This window comes from Mustelus asterias, chromosome 2 (genome assembly GCF_964213995.1).
Source record: "Mustelus asterias chromosome 2, sMusAst1.hap1.1, whole genome shotgun sequence".
In the NCBI taxonomy this organism is placed as follows: Eukaryota; Metazoa; Chordata; class Chondrichthyes; order Carcharhiniformes; family Triakidae; genus Mustelus; species Mustelus asterias.
The window spans coordinates 25428116-25449562 of NC_135802.1; the positions used below are offsets into that span (position 1 = coordinate 25428116).

Consider the following 21447-nt stretch of genomic DNA (forward strand, 5'->3'; position numbering starts at 1 on the left):
GATATTTACAGTTTAAGCCTCTTGTGTCTTTGATATGATTCCCTGGTCTTTGCTGTGGCTGAAAACAGCAGTGACCGTCGTCTGGGGTCTGTGGATATTTTTATTTATTTAAAATATGACATTGGTGACCCTACAATGCCCCGGCGTTCGTCTCCAAAGGGCAATTTTTAATTTCTCCAGCACACGAATGCAGGTAGCCTGAGAAATTAAATGAGTCCATTAAAAGGGGCAGTTCAGCTGAAAGAACAGCTTTAGAGGCCTGCTGGAAGCTAAGTATTCCAAGACATGGGATCTTCAGACAGGATAAGAAAATTGTGGAAAATATGGGAGCAGCAGCACTGAGGATACAATTCAGCATTAATAAAGGGTTGAAAGGGTGATCAAACATCCACTATTTTTGTATTCATTTGTGGGACATGGGCGTCGCTGGCTGGCCAGCATTTATTGCCCATCCCCAGTTGTCCTTGAGAAGGTGGTGAGCTGCCTTCTTGAAATGCCACGGTGCCAGCAGGCCTCTAAAGCTGTTCTTTCAGCTGAACTACCCCTGTTAATGGACTCATTTAATTTCTCAGGCTACCTGCATTGGTGTGCTGGAGAAATTAAAATTTGCCCTTTGGAGACGAACGCCAGGGCATTGTAGGGTCACCTATGTCATTTTAATAAATAAAATCTCACTAAATGTCCTGGCTGGAGACAATACACATCTCTTTAACCTGTGCTTAACCCTCTCTCCACTCACATTGTCTGTACCTTTAAGACATGATTACCTGTAAAGACTCGCATTCCAACCATTATTTTGTAAATTGAGTTTGTGTCTTTATATGCCCTGTTTGTGAACTGAAATCCCACTCACCTGATGTAGGAGCAGTGCTCCAAAAGCAAATGGCTTGTGCTACCAAATAAACCTGTTGGACTTTAGCCTGGTGTTGTGAGACTTCTTACTGTTCTTGAAATGCTGCAGTCCATGTTCTGTGGGTTGATCCACAATGCCGTTAGGGAGGGAATTCCAGAATTTTGACCCAGCGACTGCAAAGGAACGGCGATATAGTTCCCAGTCAGGATGGTGAATGGCTTGGAGGGGAACTTGCAGGTGGTGGTGTTCCCATGTATCTGCTGCCCTTGTCCTTCTAGATGAAAGTAATCGTGGGTTCAGAGGATGCTGTCTAAGGATCTTTGGTGAATTGCTGCAATGCATCTGGTCATTGTACACACTGCTGCTACTGAGTGTTTGTGGTGGAGGGAGCGGATGTTTGTCGATGAGGTGCTAATCAGCGAGCTGCTTTGTCCTGGATAGTGGCAAACTGCTTGAGTGTTGTTGGAGCTGCACCCATCCAGGCAAGTGGAGAGTATTCTATCACAATCCTGACTTGTGCCTTGTAGATGGTGGACAGGCTTTGGGGAGTCAGGTGGTGAGTTACTTGCCGCAATATTCCTAGCCTCTGACCTGCATAATTAAAGATCCCACGCACCCCGGACATTCTCTCTTCCACCTTCTTCCATCAGGAAAAGGGTACAAAAGTCTGAGGTCATGTACCAACCAACTCAAGAACAGCTTCTTCCCTGCTGCGATCAGACTTTTGACTGGACCTACCTCGCACTAAGTTGAGCTTTCTCTACACCCTAGCTATGACTGTAATACTACATTCTGCGCACTCTCGTTTCCTTTTCTATGAACAGTACGCTTTGTCTATATAGTGTGCAAGAAACAATACTTTTCACAGTATGCTAATACACGTGACAATAAATCAAATCAAATCTTGTAGCCACTGTCTTTATATGACAAGCCCACGTGAGTTGCTGGTCAATGGTAACCCCAAGGATGTTGACAGTGGGGGAATTCAGTGATGGTAACGCCATTGAATGTTAAGGGGCGGTGGTTAGAGTGTCTCTTACTGGCGATGGTTATTGACTGGCATTTGTGCGGTGAGAATGTTACTTGCCACTTGTCAGCCCAAGCCTGGATATTGTCCAGATCTTGTTGCATTTGAACATGGACTACTTCAGTATCTGAGTCGTCGCGAATGGTGCTGAACATTGTGCAGTGATTGGCAACATCCCCACTTCTGACCTTATGACAGGGGCAAGGTCATTGAAGCAGCTGAGGATGGTTGGATCTAGGACACTACCTTGAGGGACTCCTGCAGAGGTGTCCTGGAGCTAGGATGACAGGAAGATGGAGGATCTATGTACCAGGTATGACTCCAACCAGCGGAGAGTTTGCCCCCTTATACCCACATTTTCCAGTTTTGCTAGGGCTCCTTGATACCACACTCGTGTCTAATGCGGCCTTGATGTCAAGGGCTGTCACTCTCACCTCTGGAATTCAGCTCTTTCGTCCATGTTTGAACTAAGGCTGTAATGAGGTCAGGAGCTGAGTGACCTTGACAAAACCCAAATTGGGTGTCACTGAGCAGTGTGGTGATATAAACAGGGCCTAGTTTTAAGGCTGATAAAATTGGATATCCTAAATTAAAGAATTGGACACATTGAAATCAAACAGTCAAACCTCAGGCAGGCCAATTGTACAATACACAAATGTGTCTGGGCCTGACCCATCAAAGGTCGTTACACTCTACTTGAGACTTAGCAGGAGATCATGGCACCTCATTGAAATGCATCGGTCTATTGTTAGAAGCCCAGATCGGGCCAGACTTTCTGTCATCAAGAGATCCTGTAGAAACCTTACCTGATAACAAGTTTAACAACATGGAGATGGACACCTGGGGGGCGGACCCTGGTGTCCTGTCAGGCAGACATCAAGAAACCCACTGGGTATTGGAACCCCCTCCTGGGACCTCATTGGCTGGAAGCCAGAGAAGTTTCTGGAAAGGCAAGCAGGCTGGGGATAAAGGGACACACACAGAGGCACACAGCAGCGAAGACTCGACAGGGGAGGCGGCCGTGACCATTCGGAAGACTGACCAGAGAAGAAAGGAAGGAAGGAAGGAAGGAAGAAGCGGCCATCGAGACTCACCTTCGTGACGACAGACCAGAGGGACTCAGAGAATCGGGCCTGCAGTTTAACCAAACTACCTTTACGGGTAGTATACTTGAATCTGGGGTATCCTCTTGTTTTATGTGGGTAATTTAAGGGTTAATAGTGTTATTATTAATAAACTTGTTGAATCTTTACTTGTGTTTGTCCTTTGTCCACCTTGCAAATAAGGGCACCAGGGTAAAACCTTGGAGTAAGTAAACTGGTTGAAAGTATCTGAGAATTAACAGGTACAACAGCAGGTTATTGCTGAGCAGGTGCTGCTTGATAGCACTTTACCGATGATCGAGAGTAGATTGATTGGGCGGTAATCAGCCGGGTTGGATTTGTGCTGCTTTTTGTGCACAGGGTATACCTGAGCAATTTTCCAAATTGTCAGAATATTGTAACTGTACTGGAAGAGCTTGGCTAGTGGAGCGGCAAGTTCTGGAGCACAAGTCTTTCGTACTATTGCTGTAATGTTATCACGGCCCATTGCCTTTGCAGTATCCAGTGCCTCCAACCGTTACTTGATATCACATGGAGTGAATCGAATTACTGGAGACTAGCATCTGAGATGCTGGGGACCACTGAAAGAGACCGAGATGGATCATCCACTCGGCATTTCTGGCTGAAGATTGCTGCGAATGCCTTTGCTCCTCCATTGTTGAGGAGGGAGATACTTGTGGAGCCCCCTACTCATAGAAATCATAGAAACCCTACAGTGCAGAAGGAGGCCATTCGGCCCATCGAGTCTGCACCGACCACAATCCCACCCAGGCCCTACCCCCACATATTTACCCGCTAATCCCTCTAACCTACGCATCCCAGGACTCTAAGGGGCAATTTTTTTTTTTTTAACCTGGCCAATCAACCTAACCCGCACATCTTTGGACTGTGGGAGGAAACCGGAGCACCCGGAGTAAACCCACGCAGACACGAGGAGAATGTGCAAACTCCACACAGACAGTGACCCGAGCCGGGAATCGAACCCGGGACCCTGGAGCTGTGGAGCAGCAGTGCTAACCACTGTGCTACCGTGCCGCCCATTGCAAAAATAGAACTCCAGTGAGTTGTTTAATTGTCCACCACCATTCATGACTGGATGTGGCAGGACTGCAGAACTTAGATCTGATCTGTTGGTTGTGGAATCGCTTGGCTCTGTCTATCACTTGCGGTTTATGCCATTTGGCATGCAAGTAGTCCAGTTTGGTAGCTTCACCAGGTTGAGACCTCATTTTTAGGTATGCCTGGTGCTGCTCCTGACATGCCCTCTTGCACTCTCCATTGAACCAGGGTTGATCCCCTGGCTTGTTGGTAATGGTTGAGTGGGGTATATGCTGGGCCATGAGGTGCAGATTGTGTTGGAGATTGTGTTGGAGTAGCATTGCTGTTGATGGCCCACAGCGCTGCATGGATGCCCAGTCTGGAGTTGCTAGATCTGTTCGAAGTCAGATCCAATTAGCATGGTGATAATGCCACACAACACGATGGAGGTCCCTCGGGGTTGAGGTTGACTTGCTTCCATTCCAGGGAGGTGGGTCCTGCGGTGGCTGAATAGTCCAATGCTGGAACCGCAGACTGCCACAGGTTTGGCAGGTGGTGTTCGATGAAGTGGGTGAGTGGGTGGGACACAGATTCTGTGCTCTCTTTTTGCTGTTTAGGCTTGGCCTCTGCATAGTCCACCTGTTGACACTTGCTATTGGCGCTTTCACAAATGTTTCTTTTCCAGTTTGTGCATTCTAAGGCAAGCAATTCCCATGTGTCGAAAGAGCTTTGCATTAGTTTAGGGAGGCTTTTATAGAGTGGCCTTGCAGCGTTTCCTCTGCCCTCCTAGTGATTAGTGGAGCTCGGAGTACAGCACTTGTTTTAGGAGTCTTGTCAGGAGTGCGGAAAATGTGGCCCGCCCATCACAGCTGGTCAGTCATGACCAGTGCCTTAATAGTGGGCATATTGGCCTGGGAGAGGATGCTCACATTGATATGCCCATCATGCCAGGGATTTCGCAGGATCTTGCGACGGCAACGTTGGTGATATCTCCTCAGGGATTTGAGGTGTCTGCTGTACACTGACCATGTTTACGATGCATACAGGAGGCCAAGGACCACGGCTGCTCCATAGAGCATGAGCTTGGTGCTGGATTTGAGGTCTCGATCTTCAAACACTCTTGTTCTTCAAGTGTCCGAAAACTGCACTGGCACATTGAAGTTGGTGTTGGATTGTCGATGTCTGCCCACACCAAGAGGATGCTCATGAGGTACGTCTACATCAACAGAGACAAAGTGGAAATGGTCAAAAGCTTCAAGTTTCTGGTGTCCAGAACACCAACAACTTGTCCTGGTCCCTCCATGCCAACGCAATAGTTAAGAAAGCCCACCAATGCCTCTACTTTCTCAGGAGGCTAAGGAAATTTGGCATGTCTGCTACAAATCTCACCAACGTTTACAGATGCACCTTAGAAAGCATTCTTTCTGGTTGTATCACAACTTGGTATGGCTCCTGCTCTGTCAAAGACCGCAAAATACGACAAAGGGCCATGATCAAAGCCCAGTATTTCGTGCAAACCAGCCTCCCATCCATTGACTTTGTCTACACTTCCTGTTGCCTTGGCAAAGCAGCCAGCATAATCAAGGACCCACGCACTCCAGACACATTCTCTTCCACCTTTCATCGGGAAAAAGATACAAAAGTTTGAGATCACGTACCAACCAACTCAAGAACAGCTGCTTCCCTGCTGCCATCAGACTTTTGAATGGACCTATCTTATATTAAGTTGATCTTTCTCTACACCCTAGCTATGACTGTAACACTACATTCTTCACTCTCCTTTCCTTCTCTATGTACAGTATGCTTTATCTGTATAGCATGCAAGAAACAATACTTTTCACTGTATCCTCATACATGTGACAATAATAAATCAAATAAAATGATCCATATTGTCCAGGAGCTCACCTTGAATCTTGGTGGTTGGAGAGTGGGGGGAGCGGAAGAAATGTGTGGCAGGAACAGGCTGGTAGAATACCATTGTTTTCCGGATGTTTAATCTGAGGCCCATTCTCTCATATGCCTCAGAGAATGCGTCAACAATGGTTTGTAGCTCGGTTCCGAGTGTGCGCACACACAGATGTTGTCTGCGTACTACAGCTCAATGACAGAACTTGGGGTGGTCTTCGTTCTGGCCTGGACGTGTCAGAGGCTGAACAGTTTCCCACTTGTCTGGTAGTTTAGCTCCACTCCAGCAGAGCTTCAAGGTGATGGGGTGGAGCGTTGCTGTGAGGAAGATGAAGAGCGTTGGTGTGATGACGCACTCATTTGACTTGTTTGCATACATATTTGTTCTATATGTGGTTATTATATGTGGTTGTCCTTGCATGCCATCGTGGAACAGGCGGAAAATGGTGATGACTTTCTCCAGTCAGCTGAATTTGAGGATGATGTTCCACAATCCCCAAGTCTCAAAGTGGCTTCCGTTCATCAAGAGGCACAACGGACATGATTTTCAGCACATGACAAATCCAGGAAAAGTGCAGGGAGCAGTATCAACCTCTGTACATGGAATTCTTTGATCTTGCAAAGGTCTTCAACTCTGTCAACCGTGGGGGATTATACATCAACCATCCACTACATGAAGTTCAGGAATAAATGTGCAAGCTTGGCAGAAATTGCGATCAAGCTTATGAACATGAATAACATATTGGATTCATTTTAATATTTTCTTACATTTCAGTGGAAGCCAAAATAAATTAATCTGCAGGAACACGTCACTGCAAACAAAAAAACAATGTGATAAACAAAAGCATGGGGATGATTGTTCTCTGGTTCATCAACTATGGCAATGGGTGAGACTTTAGGGCCTCATTCATCCCAAAACTGTAAAATCCTGCCTGAGGTCAACGGACCTTTCCATTGTCCTTCCCTCACCTGCTCCAATTCCCGTGGCGGGCAGGACGGTAACATTCCAGCCAACCCGTAAATCAGAGTCAATGTGCCCAACAATCAGCACTCTTTTCTCATGCATTATAAATTGTTGTTGCCTTTGAAATTTGGCACTCTTGCACCTGTCCTGATGAGTGCAAGACAAAAAGCTTCAACAGCATGTCTCTTTTTTCAGCCCTTTTAAAATTACAATCAGGAAAGCATGTTGCAAAAGCAATGTGGTTATATTGGGAGATTTCAACTTTTATTGGGATTGAGGGATTAGAGCATCTTAGAGAAGTTAAGGCGGCAAAAAATATCTGGAATATATTCAGGACAAATTTCTAGAACTATGTTTTGGAATCAAATCATGCCATACGTTGATAAATGATGATTAACCATAATTTGTTAACAATTGATAAAAAGGAAACATTTTGCAAACAAAGACTAAGAATGCATGACTGATTTGAGAAGGAGCTGAGAGTCACAAGCCAAGGTATTAAAAATAAGCAAGGCAAGTATGAAAGTCATAACATATGCATTGACTTGCTATACCAGGCATCGAGCCAAGCATTAGATTCAGACACAACAAAGATGTAGCAAGCCCACTTGACCTGGCAAAGTCGTCCTCATAACCTTTATGCCAAAATATGGAGAGATGTCTCACAGATGAGTCAAGAAACAGTCTGAAGTAAATACTTTTATTACTAATTACATTATTACTATTAGTAAACACCCTAGACTTATCCATCACCATCACTATAGTTGTGTCCTGGGACACCAGCAAATCAGCAGACTTGATCCTGTGGCATCAGATTTGACAATGGGCAAGTAAACGTGCTGATGTCCTCCATCAACTGATGAATCAGTAGAATAAAAGCAAATTACTGCAGATGTTGGAAATCTGAAATAAATCCAGGAGATTGCGAAGATTCAGCAACTCTGGCAACATCTGTGGAGAGTTAACATTTTGAGTCCATATTCAGAGCTGAGCTGCCAGAATGTTAACTCTGTATCTCTCTCCACAGATGCTGTAAGAGCTGTTGAGTCTTTCCAAGTTGCTGCAGTGCATCTTGTACATGGTACCTACTGTTGCAACTGTGATGGAGGAAGTAACTGCTCAAAATGATGGACAGGATACCAATCATGCAGGTTGCTTTGTCCCAGATGGCGTTGAGTCTCTTGTATTTAAGGTTCAAGTGAAGAGCATTCCATCACACTCCTGACTCGTGCCTTGTATGAAAGATAGACAAGTCAAACAACAACCTGACAGTCATACTCAGAATCATACCTTACACATGCCCCAAACACCACCATCACCATTCCTGGGTATGGCCTGTCTCATGGACAGAGGACAGACCAAGCAGAGGTGGCAGCATAGTTGTAAACAGGCAGGAGAGAGCTGCCCAGGGAGTTCTCAATATCAACTTGGGACCTCAGGAGATCAGGACAAATATAGAATCATTAGGATCCCTAAAGTTCAGGAGGCCATTCAGTCCATCAAGCTTACACCACAATCCCACCCAGGCCCTATCACCGCAATCCTACGTATTTACCCTGCTAATCCCCCTGACACTAAGGGGCAATTTTAACATGGCCAATTCACCTAACCTGCACACCTTTGGACTGTGGGAGGAAACCGGAGCAAACCCACACAGTCACAGGGAGAACGTGCAAATTCCACACTGTCACCCAAAACTGGAATTGAACCTGGGTACCTGGCACTGAGGCAGTAATGCTAACCACTATGCTACCGTGCATCCACCCTTATCCATCCCTAATGATCTTTGATAAGGTGAGTTGTGTTCTTGAACCACTGTGGTCTGTGTCATGAATGTACATAGCTATTAAGGGCAGCGTCAGGATTTTTACCAAGTGATGATAAAGGAACATTGATATATTTCCAACTCAACATTCCACACTTGGGCTGTTCAGTGGCAAGTAACATTCACGCCACACAAGTGCCAGATGATGACCATCTCCAACAAGAAAAAAATCTAACCGTTTCTCCTGCATTCAATGGTATTGCCATTGCTGAATCCCCCATTATCAACACCCTGTAGGTCACCAGTGAGCAGAAACTGAACTGGGCTAGCCAGGTAAATATCTTTATACAAGTCTATCACCATCTAATAGAAGTAGGAATCCTGCAGCAAGTAACTCACCTATATATCCTCAAACCATGTCACAAGGCACAAGTTAGGAACGTGATGGAATACACTTCACTTGCCTAGATGAGTGCAGCTCCAACAACACCCAAGAAACTTGATATCACCCTAAGCAAAGCAGCTTGCTTGAATGACCTCTTATCCACCACCTTAAACATTCACTCCCTCCACCACCAATGGCAACAGTGTGTACCATCTGCAAGTTGCACTGCTGCAACTCACCAATGCTCCTTCAACAGCGACCTCCAAACCCGTGACCTCTACCATCTTGAATGGCATGGGCAGCAGATGCTTGGGAACACCACCACCTGCAACTTCCCCTTCAAGTCACACAGCGTGATAATTTGGAACTATAATCGCTGTTCCTTCTCTGTTGCAAGGTCGAATCCTGGAAGTCCCTTTCTAACAACATAGTGGGTATACCTATACCACGGCCTGGAGCAGTTCAAAGAAGAAGCTTTCTATCACCATCTCAAGGGCAATTAGAGATATGCAATTAAAAAAAAGTAAGCCTAGCAAAATCTCCAGGAACTGATGGTCTTTATCCCAGTCTACTAAAATAGATGTCAGGAAGTTGCAGATGCATTCTTCATAATTCTTCAAAGCTCATTTGATTCAGGAATTGTGCTTTCGGATTGGACATTTTCAGATGGACTGAGATGGAGAGGTAGAAAATGGGAAGGGAGATGGACAATTCTAAAAGCTGACATGAATTTTCTTTAAAAAAAAATTTTAATTTTGGTATTTAACCACTGCAACCTTTATTACAAATACACCAGTCTTTTTATATTGTTCAGTTCTAATGAGAGTAAAAATTAATTCAACAGATCAGCAGTGCAATTATTTTTTACAAATTTTTTACATTGTATATTATGAAAAACATGATACAGTCACCATCTATTGGTTCTCTATGATATTATTGTATGTTTCAGTGACATCTGGTAGACACTAGTGTAGAACCAAAGTACAAAACAGTTCCATATATAGAACTTGAATGTTGCTGAAAAGAGCGATGTGTTGTTGAAGCCTTTTATGTTACATTCTTCAGGTCAACAATCACAGTTTATAACAAAGGAGAAAAGGGGTGCTGATTAGCTGGCAAGTCGACTTTGATCAGCCAAGGCACTGACATGGAGCAAGCAACAAGGAACTATAGGTGCTCCATGCTTTTAGGTAATTCTAAAGCAATGCAAGGCTTGGACATATTCCTTTTGTTTACAGAGAATGTCTCTGCATACGAATGTATTTCACTTTCAGCAAGTGTAAGTGTAACAAGCTTGACTAATCATCTTAAATTAATTGCTAGTGTAGCTATTGGCACAATCAGGACAATGCAATTTTTTTTGAACTAGCCGGAAGCTTGGGAGACTATAGTTCCCTGTTGCTTTCTCCATGGCATTGGCATTCAGAGTTGACTTGTCAACCAATCACTATTCCTTTTTTCCCGTGGTATAAATTGTTGTGATTGTTTGAAATTTGGCATTCTTACATTTGTCCAACATGAAAAACTTCAGCAAAATGTCTTTCTTTCAGCAATATTCAAAGTAGAAAATGCCATTATTTTCTATACTTCAACATTTAAGAAAATAGATTTTTTTTAAAAAGCAAACAGTTCGACATATTCTTTCAGCTTACACTTACTGACACATTCTAATTAGAACAAGTAATCAAAATCGATATATAACAAATACAATTTTAAATTAGAGGGTATATGTAAATACAAACATATTTCTACTAAACATCTTGCAAAATTAAAGTAAGCAATATTTCATTGCTTGAATGCATCAACTTTCCTTTATATTGACAGCAAAGGTAAAAATACTTGATAAAATCCATTGTCACCTACACTAATTTACAGTTGTAAAAGATTTTCCAGATGGTTGTTTGAAGATGTATACAAAGCCCTGCAACAGAGGAAAATCCATTACAATAATGATGAACTTCTCAAATTGCATTTTAGCAAATTATATGAAGCACACAACTTAGAAACCAGCAACACTGGCTATTCTGTTTTGACTCGCAGCAATGACAAAATAAACCATGTTTGATAACTTTTTCTTGGAAATTAAATCTCAAAATACTTAATTTGCATCATTTGCCTGTACTGATATTTTATTGTATTAGTCAGTGGATTTGCATTGTTAAAGGAAAAACGAGGTAGCAATTATCTTTCTAACACTCAACTCAAAGTGCCACATCCGTAGGAGTGCACAAAAGCAATCTCAATAGCAAGCCCACACTCAATCAAATGGTCATACTCGAGATATGCTTTTTCAGTTATTATTTTCTAAATTATTCCGCAAAGTATAGCATTTACAGTAACAGAAGACCATTCAGTCCCTGCTGCCTGATTTGGTAGTCAATCAGATGAAGTGTCCCAACACTGTTTACTAATTTTTGATCCATACTTCTAGTTACCCTTACTTAACTAAAATCTAACAATCTTGGCCTTGAAAATTTCACTGACTCATAACCCAGAGTCTTTGAGAGAGAAAGTTCCACTACTTTGAGAATCTGCACTGCACCCTCTCTGAGGTTTGCTGTCCAAAACCAATTGCATTACTCCAGATGGGGCTCTGACCAAAGCCCTGCACAACAAAAGCATTGCTTGGTCACTTTTGAATTCCAAACTCTTTCAAAGTAAAGGATAGTAACTTTTTTGACTTGTTTGGACCTGTCCTCTCGTTGTTAGTGATTATGCCACCAACTCCTCCATGCCACAGGAGAGGCAGTGGAAGAGAATAGCAAAATCCAAACCACCAAAAGCCAATGAGTTGAAGAATATGAAATTGGATGATGCTGAAGTATTTTGGTAGGATAGGAAGATTTGAAATTGTTCATGTGCCGGGTAAGATGGGAAAATCCCTCATTAAGGTTTATTCATTAGTATCACAAGTAGGCTTACATCGACTTCGCTGCAATGAAGTTACTGTGAAAATCCCCTAATTGCCACACTCTGGCACCTGTTCGGGTACACAGAGAATTTAGCATGGCCAATGCACCTGACCAGCACATCTTTCGGACTGGGAGGGAGCCGGAGCACCTGGAGGAAACCCCGCAGATACAGGGAGAAGGTGCAGATTCCACACAGACAATGACCCAAGTCGGGAATCGAACCCGGGTCTCTGGCGCTGTGAGGCAGCAGTGCTACCCACTGTGCTACCATGTATTATAAAGCAGTTTTGAAGGGAAGGGGAAGGAGCAATGTTTAAAGAAATGGAAATTTTGACATTACACTATGGTGCTAAGATCTGGATCAAGAAAAGATAGTGTTTGGTGGGTTAAATGGAAGAGATGAAGGTTGGAATTGATGTTCAGAAAAATTGCCAAAGATGTAGGATAGGAACAACATTGAAGCGTATGGAAGTTATTGACCTATCCAGGGAGATTGAATTTGGAGTTGATGGCAAAACAGGTAACAGGCAGCAAAATAGCAAACATCATGCATGCTACAGTAGGATAAGGAGGAGAATGGAATAATGGGAAAATCATACCTTCATGTGCGAGTTATCTTCAACAGTTTTTTAAAAAGTTGTTCAACAATAATATTCAGTAGTCTCTTTTAAAGTATCACCTTGCCACCCATACACCAAGGTGCAAAATACACTCCAGGTGTAAGTTCCAAACTAAAAATAATCAGTTACTTAATAAGATGGGCACTTAAAGGCGGCACAGCGGTTAGCACTGCTGCTTCACAGCTCCAGGGACCTGGGTTTGATTCCCAGCTTGGGTCAATGTCTGTGTGGAGTTTGCATGTTCTCCCCATGTCTGTGCAGGTTCCCTCTGGATGCTCCGGTTTCCTCCCACTATCCAAAGATGTGCGGGTTAGGTGCATTGGCCATGCTAAATTGCCCCTTAGTGTCCTGGGATGCACAGGTTAGAGAGAACAGCGTCCTAGCATCAGGGAGATTAGCAGGGTAAATATATGGGGTTACAGGGATAGGGCCTGGGTGGGATTGTTGTCAGTGTAGACTTGATGGGCTGAATGGCCTCCTTCTGCACTGTAGGGTTTCTATGATTCTAAGATCATACCTTCTTCTTCGAGTATACAGCATATTCCATTCACTAATGCAGTTGAGATACTGATCAAATGCAAGTCCATGTGGTGGTCAGTGTCACCTCAATAATTTGTTTGGCAGAGCCACGTGTTGCTATTAAATGTCACAAAACCAATGAAAACTCTGCAAATGTTAGCATTAGATCATGTTAAAGAAAAATAAAAGATAAAATAAAATAAACTTCTGAAAGGCCTGAAGGGTGTATGAAGGTTATTTACACAATTATGTGGTATGAAGAGCACAGAAACAGGCCAGTTCAACCCAATAGATCTATGCTACTGGTTAAGCTCCACACAAACCTCTAACCCCCTTCTTAGTTTAATGCCATCAACATTTTCTTCATAGTGTAGGAAGAAAGCATGAATCAGATAGTTATCATTGAGGGTCCCTTGCTTACTGCTAGAAAATATCACAGTGGTACTTGGGATTAGGTAAAATGATCAGTTGAGTCTCAAGATCAGCCACATCTTGGATTCACTTTTAATTTGATTTGATTCATTATGGTCACATGTATTGTGGACTGCGTGAACTGAGGCAGTTAGCACTTTGAATGTTTCTTTTTATGGAACCCAGTTAAGACTGCAATCAGCATACTATGGTACATATATTATGACAAGCACAACGTAGCGAATAAATATCATCCAAATTAGAAATCTATCCTTTTCTTGATTTAAGTAAAGCCAGAAGGCAACAACAGCACATTGCTCTGCAATACCAGATCCAGTAAGAACATAAGAAATAGGAGCAGGAGTAGGCCATCTAGCCCCTCGAGCCTGCCCCGCCATTCAATAAGATCATGGCTGATCTGAAGTGGATCAGTTCCACTTACCCGCCTGATCCCTATAACCCCTAATTCCCTTACCGATCAGGAATCCATCTATCCGTGATTTAAACATATTCAACGAGGTAGCCTCCACCACTTCAGTGGACAGAGAATTCCAGAGATTCACCACCCTCTGAGAGAAGTTCCTCCTCAACTCTGTCCTAAACTGACCCCCCTTTATTTTGAGGCTGTGCCCTCTAGTTCTAGCTTCCTTTCTAAGTGGAAAGAATCTCTCCACCTCTACCCTATCCAGCCCCTTCATTATCTTATAGGTCTCTATAAGATCCCCCCTCAGCCTTCTAAATTCCAACGAGTACAAACCCAATCTGCTCAGTCTCTCCTCATAATCAACACCCCTCATCTCTGGTATCAACCTGGTGAACCTTCTCTGCACTCCCTCCAAGGCAAATATATCCAATATATCAATATAGCATATATTCACTGAATAGAGGCCATAACAGAACTCTCGAGTGAGTAGATTCAAAAGCAGGAAATTAAAATGATCTTTTGATGCACAAGCAAAATGCATAATTAATTTATTTGAATCAAACTAAATCTAATATGGAATGTGAAGATGGCCAACACCTCAGCACATAAATGGCAGAAATTCCAAAAAGGTGCAAGTTTAGTTTCAATCCAAATCAGGTACGGACTTCTGTATGTTACTTTAAAGGTTCCCCGCACAATAATTATTTCAAATTGCTGAATGTTGACTCTCCTATTTTCATTCAATATAACATTGTCTGCAAAGTTAAAAAGCAATTACACGTCAATGGAGTTCAGTTTAACAATGTCATCTTAACCCCAAATATATTACTCCTGTGCTAATCTAAATGATGTATAGAAATAGGATAACATATCAGATTCTTTTTGTTCTAGATCATTATTTTTATAAGAGAAAGACAACTGGAGATTCTCAACACAGAATATGCGGTAATAATAAACTAACTACTCAGTGACATAGGAGCATTATAGCTCCTTTATCACTATCTACATATTTAAAGCTGAACATCAACTTTTGTTATATGAAAGAAATAATTTCTGGATTTATCAAATAGGGGATTTTACTTTACATCAATTTTAAATTAGAATACATGCTTTGCTTTCCTTGCACAATTGTACTGTGGCAGCTTTTCCTAGATTAGAGGAAATGTTTAAAATACTCTGCACATAAATCCACATTTATTATTCAACATACCTTTCAATGTCACTCATCTCTGACATCATTCCATTATAATGCTGAAACTTGGTGTGAATGGCTACTGCTGTGTCTTTGATTACAGCTCTTTTCACTTTACCTGCACAAAATAAGTTGATTTTAGAAACTGGAAATGGATGTTCAATTTTTTATAAAATAAGTTTAGCAAGTCATTTCAGTAATGAGTCTGGTCAAAAAATATGATTTCTTTTAAAATGTATAGTCTTATAGTTAATATCCTCTCCTACAGCTGAAAAGGGCATCAATTTAGGGAAGAAAAACTGCTTGTTCTGTATACAATTATTCCCCTTTGTCATTTCGGAAACAAATATCTGAGTTTATGCAAAATCCAATTTCCACCCCTATGAAGGCTCTCCATACGAGTCCACTTTTGAACCTGAAAGCACAAAAACGTACATTATGGGAGTGGACTGAATGCATTCCAATCAGCTCAAATCATTTATTTCAAAAATTGGTCCAAACACCAAGTATAAGAAGTCAATGCCAGGAAAACATGAAAACAAAAGTAATAAATGCTGGGAAAACTCAATTCAGTCCGCATTTATGGAGAGAACAGATGTTAAGAATTCAGGTAGAGACCGTTAGCTGGAACTAGAGAGGAAAAGTTAGTATTGATTGGGTTCATAACAGCACATTGCTGTAACTTTCCTTCACTCAGATCTGGCGCAAGGTTAGTACTAAACAGACCCAAGGAGAATGAAGGCAAGACGGGGATTGTGGGGTGGTGGTCATGGTAACAAGGGGCAGAGGATTCAGTGGCAAGGCCTACTACCCGATGTTAGGTCCTTCAAATTGGGATAGAGCGTCTGATAGCAAAAGAACCCCTCCGGGATGTCGCTTGCAAACAACAAGGTTCACCATGTAGCCTTCCGAGTGTACAAAAATTAAATGTGGCCTTTATTTAACTATGTTGGGCTCAGGGATAATAGATGTCAGCAAGCTGATTAATGAGGCCACTCAACTTACGCTGGAGGGATATGGGCAGTTTTGGTTCATCTAGTTGGAGCAGCTTACTTCTAAAGTAGCAAAAGCCCCTTTTGCAGAAAATGCCAGGTTTTGGTCAAATTTGTAAATCAAAATATTTAAAACTAGTAGTCAATCATAAAAATTTTCACATCAAATATTTAACCAAGAATTCATTAGCACCTTTTGCTTTTGTTTTTACTGACAATTGTTAAATGAGTACTCATGTAGTTATTAAAGGCATTAGACTAAAATTCCATGCCCATCCTTTAACCAGCTAAATTAAACATTAGCAGATATAGATAGGTATTTCTCATCAACTGTGTGCATTAATTCAGTTCTGTCACACTCCAAAGGAGCGTCAAATCTTCATTTCATGCTAATTTATTGAGAGGGGTACCTTGCAGTATTTTAACTCATAGGTGGAAAGCAGAGGGTGAGCAAACAACCAAGGAGACTTCACCAATATTAATTGTCCAGTCTCATTTACATACAACTGGGCATAAAGAGCCAGCAGATCTTTTGCCAATTAGGAGACCAAGAGGTACCACTGCATAATTCACAATGCTAATGGTAGGTTGGTGAGGAGAACCTCAGGAAATAGGCCAAAACAACTTCCTAAATATTTTTTGCAACATCTATCAGAACACCCCTGTTCCTCCTGGCCCTTAAAGGATAGTGTAAATTGTTTCTTCCTCAACAGCTTTTACTGAGCAAAGAACTCATCACAGGCATCCTACTCAATGTGGCGTTAAAACGTCACTATGGTCCAACATAAGTTAGATCCGATGAGTCCATACCCAGCTCAGATGGGTTATCAGCTAAAAGGGGAAAAAAAGCCAGGTTAACAGGTACGGCAGGGTCGGAAAGGGAGCAGCAAGCATTTAGCTCCCATTCTGCTCAGTTTCAGCCAGCTAAAATGCCTCAGATTAATTATCATTCATGGTACCGTTATAATTTTTTTTCAATTACAGGTAGGGAAAAAGATTTTGTGCAGCATATAATGCAGGTCAGTTGACGAAAGAAAAAGAATTGTGTTTACATCCATATCTTATGAACAGCTCAAAGAATCTTAGAGTGCTATTTTCATGCAAAGCGAGTGCTCAGTAAGTAAATGTGGCAAACATTCATCATGCGGCAACAAGTAGGAAAGGAAAGTCCATTTATTCTACTCCAGCTGGTGTTGACTGAAGGAAAAAAAACAGGACGATTTTTAAAAAATTTATTTTTATTCTTTCATGCGATGTGGGTATAGCTTGTAAGGCCAGCAATCATTGCCCATGAGAAGGTGAGCCACGTTCTTGAACTGTTGCAGTCTATGTGGCGTAGGGTACACCTTAGAATTGTGATGGCGGGAGTTTCAGGATTTTGACCCAATGACAATGAAGTTACAACGATATTTCCAAGTCAAGATGATGCGTGGCTTGGAGGGAAACGTGTCAGTTCCCATGTGTCTCTAACACTTGTCCTCCTAGATAAGAGCTCTTGGGTTTGTACAATTCAGTCGGAGGAGCTTTGGTGCTTTGTACGGATTACATACAATGCGATAGTGCCGAATCAAGTAAATGTTTATATTGATAGATGAGGCGCCAAACAAGCAGGCTGCTTTGTCTTGGATGGTGCAGAGTTCTTCGAGTATTCTTGGAGTCACATTCATCCAGGCAAATTAAAATTATTACATCACATTCCAGATTAATGCCAAGTAGATGGTGGACAAGCTTCGGGAATTTTGAGGTGAGTTATGCATCATAGAATTCCCAGCCTCTGACCTGCTCATGGCCACATTAGTATGACTGGTCCAGTTCAGTTTCTAGCCAATGGTAAATACAAGGATGCTGATCGTGGAGAATTCAGAGATGATAATGTTAACAAAGTCAGGGAAAGATGGTCATTGTCTGGCAGTATGCAGCATTAATGTTATTTGCCACTCGTCAACCCAAGCCTGAACATTGTCCAGGTCTTGCTGCATTTGGGCACGAGCTTCTTCAGTATCTGAAAAATTGTGAGCGGTACTCAACATTATGCAGACATCCTTACTTCTGACCTTATTTGGAGGGAAGGTCATTGAAGAAGTTTAAGATTGCGTAAGTTTTGATTTCAAACATGGAGAGGAAGCATGTAAAATAAACTACAGCACTACAGATCTTAAAAATTTTCAAATCATTCCTATTGGAGATCAGTTAGTAAAGCATTTTAAAATTATGCAGAGAATTTGATCTAGCAGCCAGGTAACAAGGATTATCAAAAAATACTTAAAACCATGAAATATTTAAATGAGAAAGAAGTCACTGAGTTGACAATTTTTTAAAATCAGTTTTTCTAACTACTGTAAAGAAAAATGAACATTTTACCTATATTTATGATGGACCAGAGTAAATAGCATAGATTACTTTCAAGTAACCTTTCAATTTTGAAAGTAGGGCGAATATGAGATGCCTATAACAGATATTTTTCCTACCTTGGAGTCAATGTTGTAATGTCATTAATCGAGGGATTGAGTTTAGGAGTCGGGAGATAATGCTGCAGCTTTATAGGACCCTGGTTAGACCCCACTTGGAGTACTGCGCGCAGTTCTGGTCACCTCATTACAGGAAAGATGTTGAAGCCATTGAAAGGGTGCAGAGGAGATTTACAAGGATGTTGCCTGGATTGGGGGGCATGCCTTATGAGGATAGGTTGAGGGAGCTTGGTCTCTTCTCCCTGGAGAGACGAAGGATGAGAGGTGACCTGATAGAGGTTTACAAGATGTTGAGAGGTCTGGATAGGGTAGACTCTCAGAGGCTATTTCCAAGGGCTGAAATGGTTGCTACGAGAGGACACAGGTTTAAGGTGCTGGGGGGTAGGTACAGAGGAGATGTCAGGGGTAAGTTTTTCACTCAGAGGGTGGTGGGTGAGTGGAATCGGCTGACGTCGGTGGTGGTGGAGGCAAACTCGTTGGGGTCTTTTAAGAGACTTCTGGATGAGTACATGGGATTTAATGGGATTGAAGGCTATAGATAGGCCTAGAGGTGGGGATGTGATCGGCGCAACTTGTGGGCCGAAGGGCCTGTTTGTGCTGTGGCTTTCTATGTTCTATGTTCTATGTCATTGGCAGCCAATTGCTTTGGGATTTATGAGATTGCGAGAGATTGCGCGACATGAACGCAAAAAGGATCAAAAGTAGCATGAACACAGATGACAGGCCAAATGACCTGTTTTTGTGCTGCACATTTGATGTAATATTTTTGTATTGCTTTTTGAAAATTATACATACTGATAGATAAAGGAACAAGGCAGCTTCTTGTTCCTTATTTGAAAAACTGCCAGATGATATTGCTCATCTTGGAGCATTTAGTTTTGTCCATTTTAAATTCTTTAAAATATGTTTTTCCTTCCGTTATCCTACAGGAGTGAAACTTAGTTGGTTTACATCCCTATAATTCTTATCAGTAAGAATATGTGCAGCTCACCTTTACTGACTAGGAAGAGGATGTGGAAAGCAGCTACCAATCCCACAACTCCTTGTACGGCTTCAGAGTTGACGCATTCTGTCAATTCACCTAAAAACGATCTAAAGAGATAAACAGCAGGTTGTGGTATAAAATTCTGATTCAAACTGACTCAGTTATTTACGCTTAGGATAAAATGATTTTTCAAATACATAACAATTTAAAAAAGAAACACATTTGGTCCTTGACTACTGCTTAACACTTTCATCACATTTTAGTCATCAACATGTTTTCTTCAAAGCAGCTGAAATAAACTACAGAATATTTCATATAATGGAAGTTCATTAGTATAACAGACCACAATTAAAGATGACCAAACTGAATTCAACCAGGCGCACAACACAATGTCAAAGTTTTTGCTGGCACACCAGAACCAGTAAGTTAGAGTTATCATAACCACATACAAACTCAAAATATATGATGGGATGAAAAAATGAACTGTTCTCTTTGTAGTTACGTATATACTGATTCAATCTTAACACTATTTAAATTAAAACTCCGCTAATGTAATAAATTCTTTATTTTATCTCATAATATGCGCAAATCAAGTTGTGCTTAATAAAAACATTGGCTTAAGTGAGATTTTGTGGCAAACTGAAAGACTCTTTGATTTACACCTTAGGGAAGGGATTGTCAAAGACCAGGAGGGTTTTCTTTCTCTCAAATAATATATAATTAAAGTTTTTTCAAGATTGTACAACGTGTATTAATAACCATTGTTTCTGATTTGGAACATTTGACACAGCTTTGTCTCATAAGGCTACAACATTTCTTAAAAATGAAACAAAAAACACCACCACTCTCCAGTTAGCAAGTGAACAAAGAACAGTACAGCACAGGAAACAGGCCCTTCGGCCCTCCAAGCCTGTGCCGCTCATTGGTCCAACTAGACCATTCGTTTGTATCCCTCCATTCCTTGACTGCTCATTTGACTATCCAGATAAGTCTTAAACGATGCCAGCGTGTCTGCCTCCACCACCCTACTTGGCAGCGCATTCCAGGCCCCCACCACTCTCTGTGTAAAAAACGTCCCTCTGATATCTGAGTTATACCTCACCCCTCTCACCTTGAGCCCGTGACTCCTCGTGATCGTCACCTCCGACCTGGGAAAAAGCTTCCCACTGTTCACCCTATCTATACCCATCATAATTTTGTACACCTCTATTAGGTCTCCCCTCATTCTCCGTCTTTCCAGGGAGAACAAGCCCAGTTTACCCAATCTCTCCTCATAGCTAAGACCCTCCATACCAGGCAACATCCTGGTAAACCTTCTCTGCACTCTCTCCAAAGCCTCCACATCCTTCTGGTAGTGCGGCGACCAGAACTGGACGCAGTACTCCAAATGTGGCCTAACCAGCATTCTATACAGCTGCAACATCAGACTCCAGCTTTTATACTCTATACCCAGTCCTATAAAGGCAAGCATACCAGTGGTTTAACCTTACCGGATCACACCAGGGTATTTTAGCACAATGGCCAGAAAGTAGTTTGAAAGTAGTGGCAGACCATCAGTGGTCTCAGGTGGAGCAGCTTCTTCTGGATCAGATTTCTGAAATTGAAAATACACATTGAGGAATTAAGACAAAAGAACCAAAACTTTATAAATAACTAAACTCCCAAAATATTTTGTTTTCAATAACTTGTAAGAAAATGACAGATATTTGTTTAGAAGTTGAAATATCACCTCATTCAAGATGAGAAAGCTATTATTTGTTTTTCTCTCTCCAAATACCAAACCCTAAGAGGGCATTATAAGAACATAAGAAATAGGAGCAGGAGTAGGCCATCTAGCCCCTCGAGCCTGCCCCGCCATTCAATAAGATCATGGCTGATCTGAAG

At 41.9% G+C, this 21447-nt stretch overlaps 1 protein-coding gene across 2 annotated transcripts in view; it reads right to left on the bottom strand.

Annotated features, from left to right (window-relative positions):
- Positions 1-9682: 9682 nt before the first annotated feature.
- The window catches only part of ncapg2 (non-SMC condensin II complex, subunit G2), a 93107-nt gene continuing 81342 nt past the window's right edge, over positions 9683-21447 (bottom strand). For both annotated transcript variants that reach the window (XM_078232538.1, XM_078232531.1), the window contains 4 exons: positions 21054-21157; positions 19570-19670; positions 15137-15236; positions 9683-10961 (listed from right to left, as the gene is read on the bottom strand). In XM_078232538.1, the coding sequence (XP_078088664.1) occupies positions 10910-10961; positions 15137-15236; positions 19570-19670; positions 21054-21157 (357 nt within the window). In that variant the 3' untranslated portion in view covers positions 9683-10909. The remainder of the gene's footprint in view (positions 10962-15136; positions 15237-19569; positions 19671-21053; positions 21158-21447) is intronic.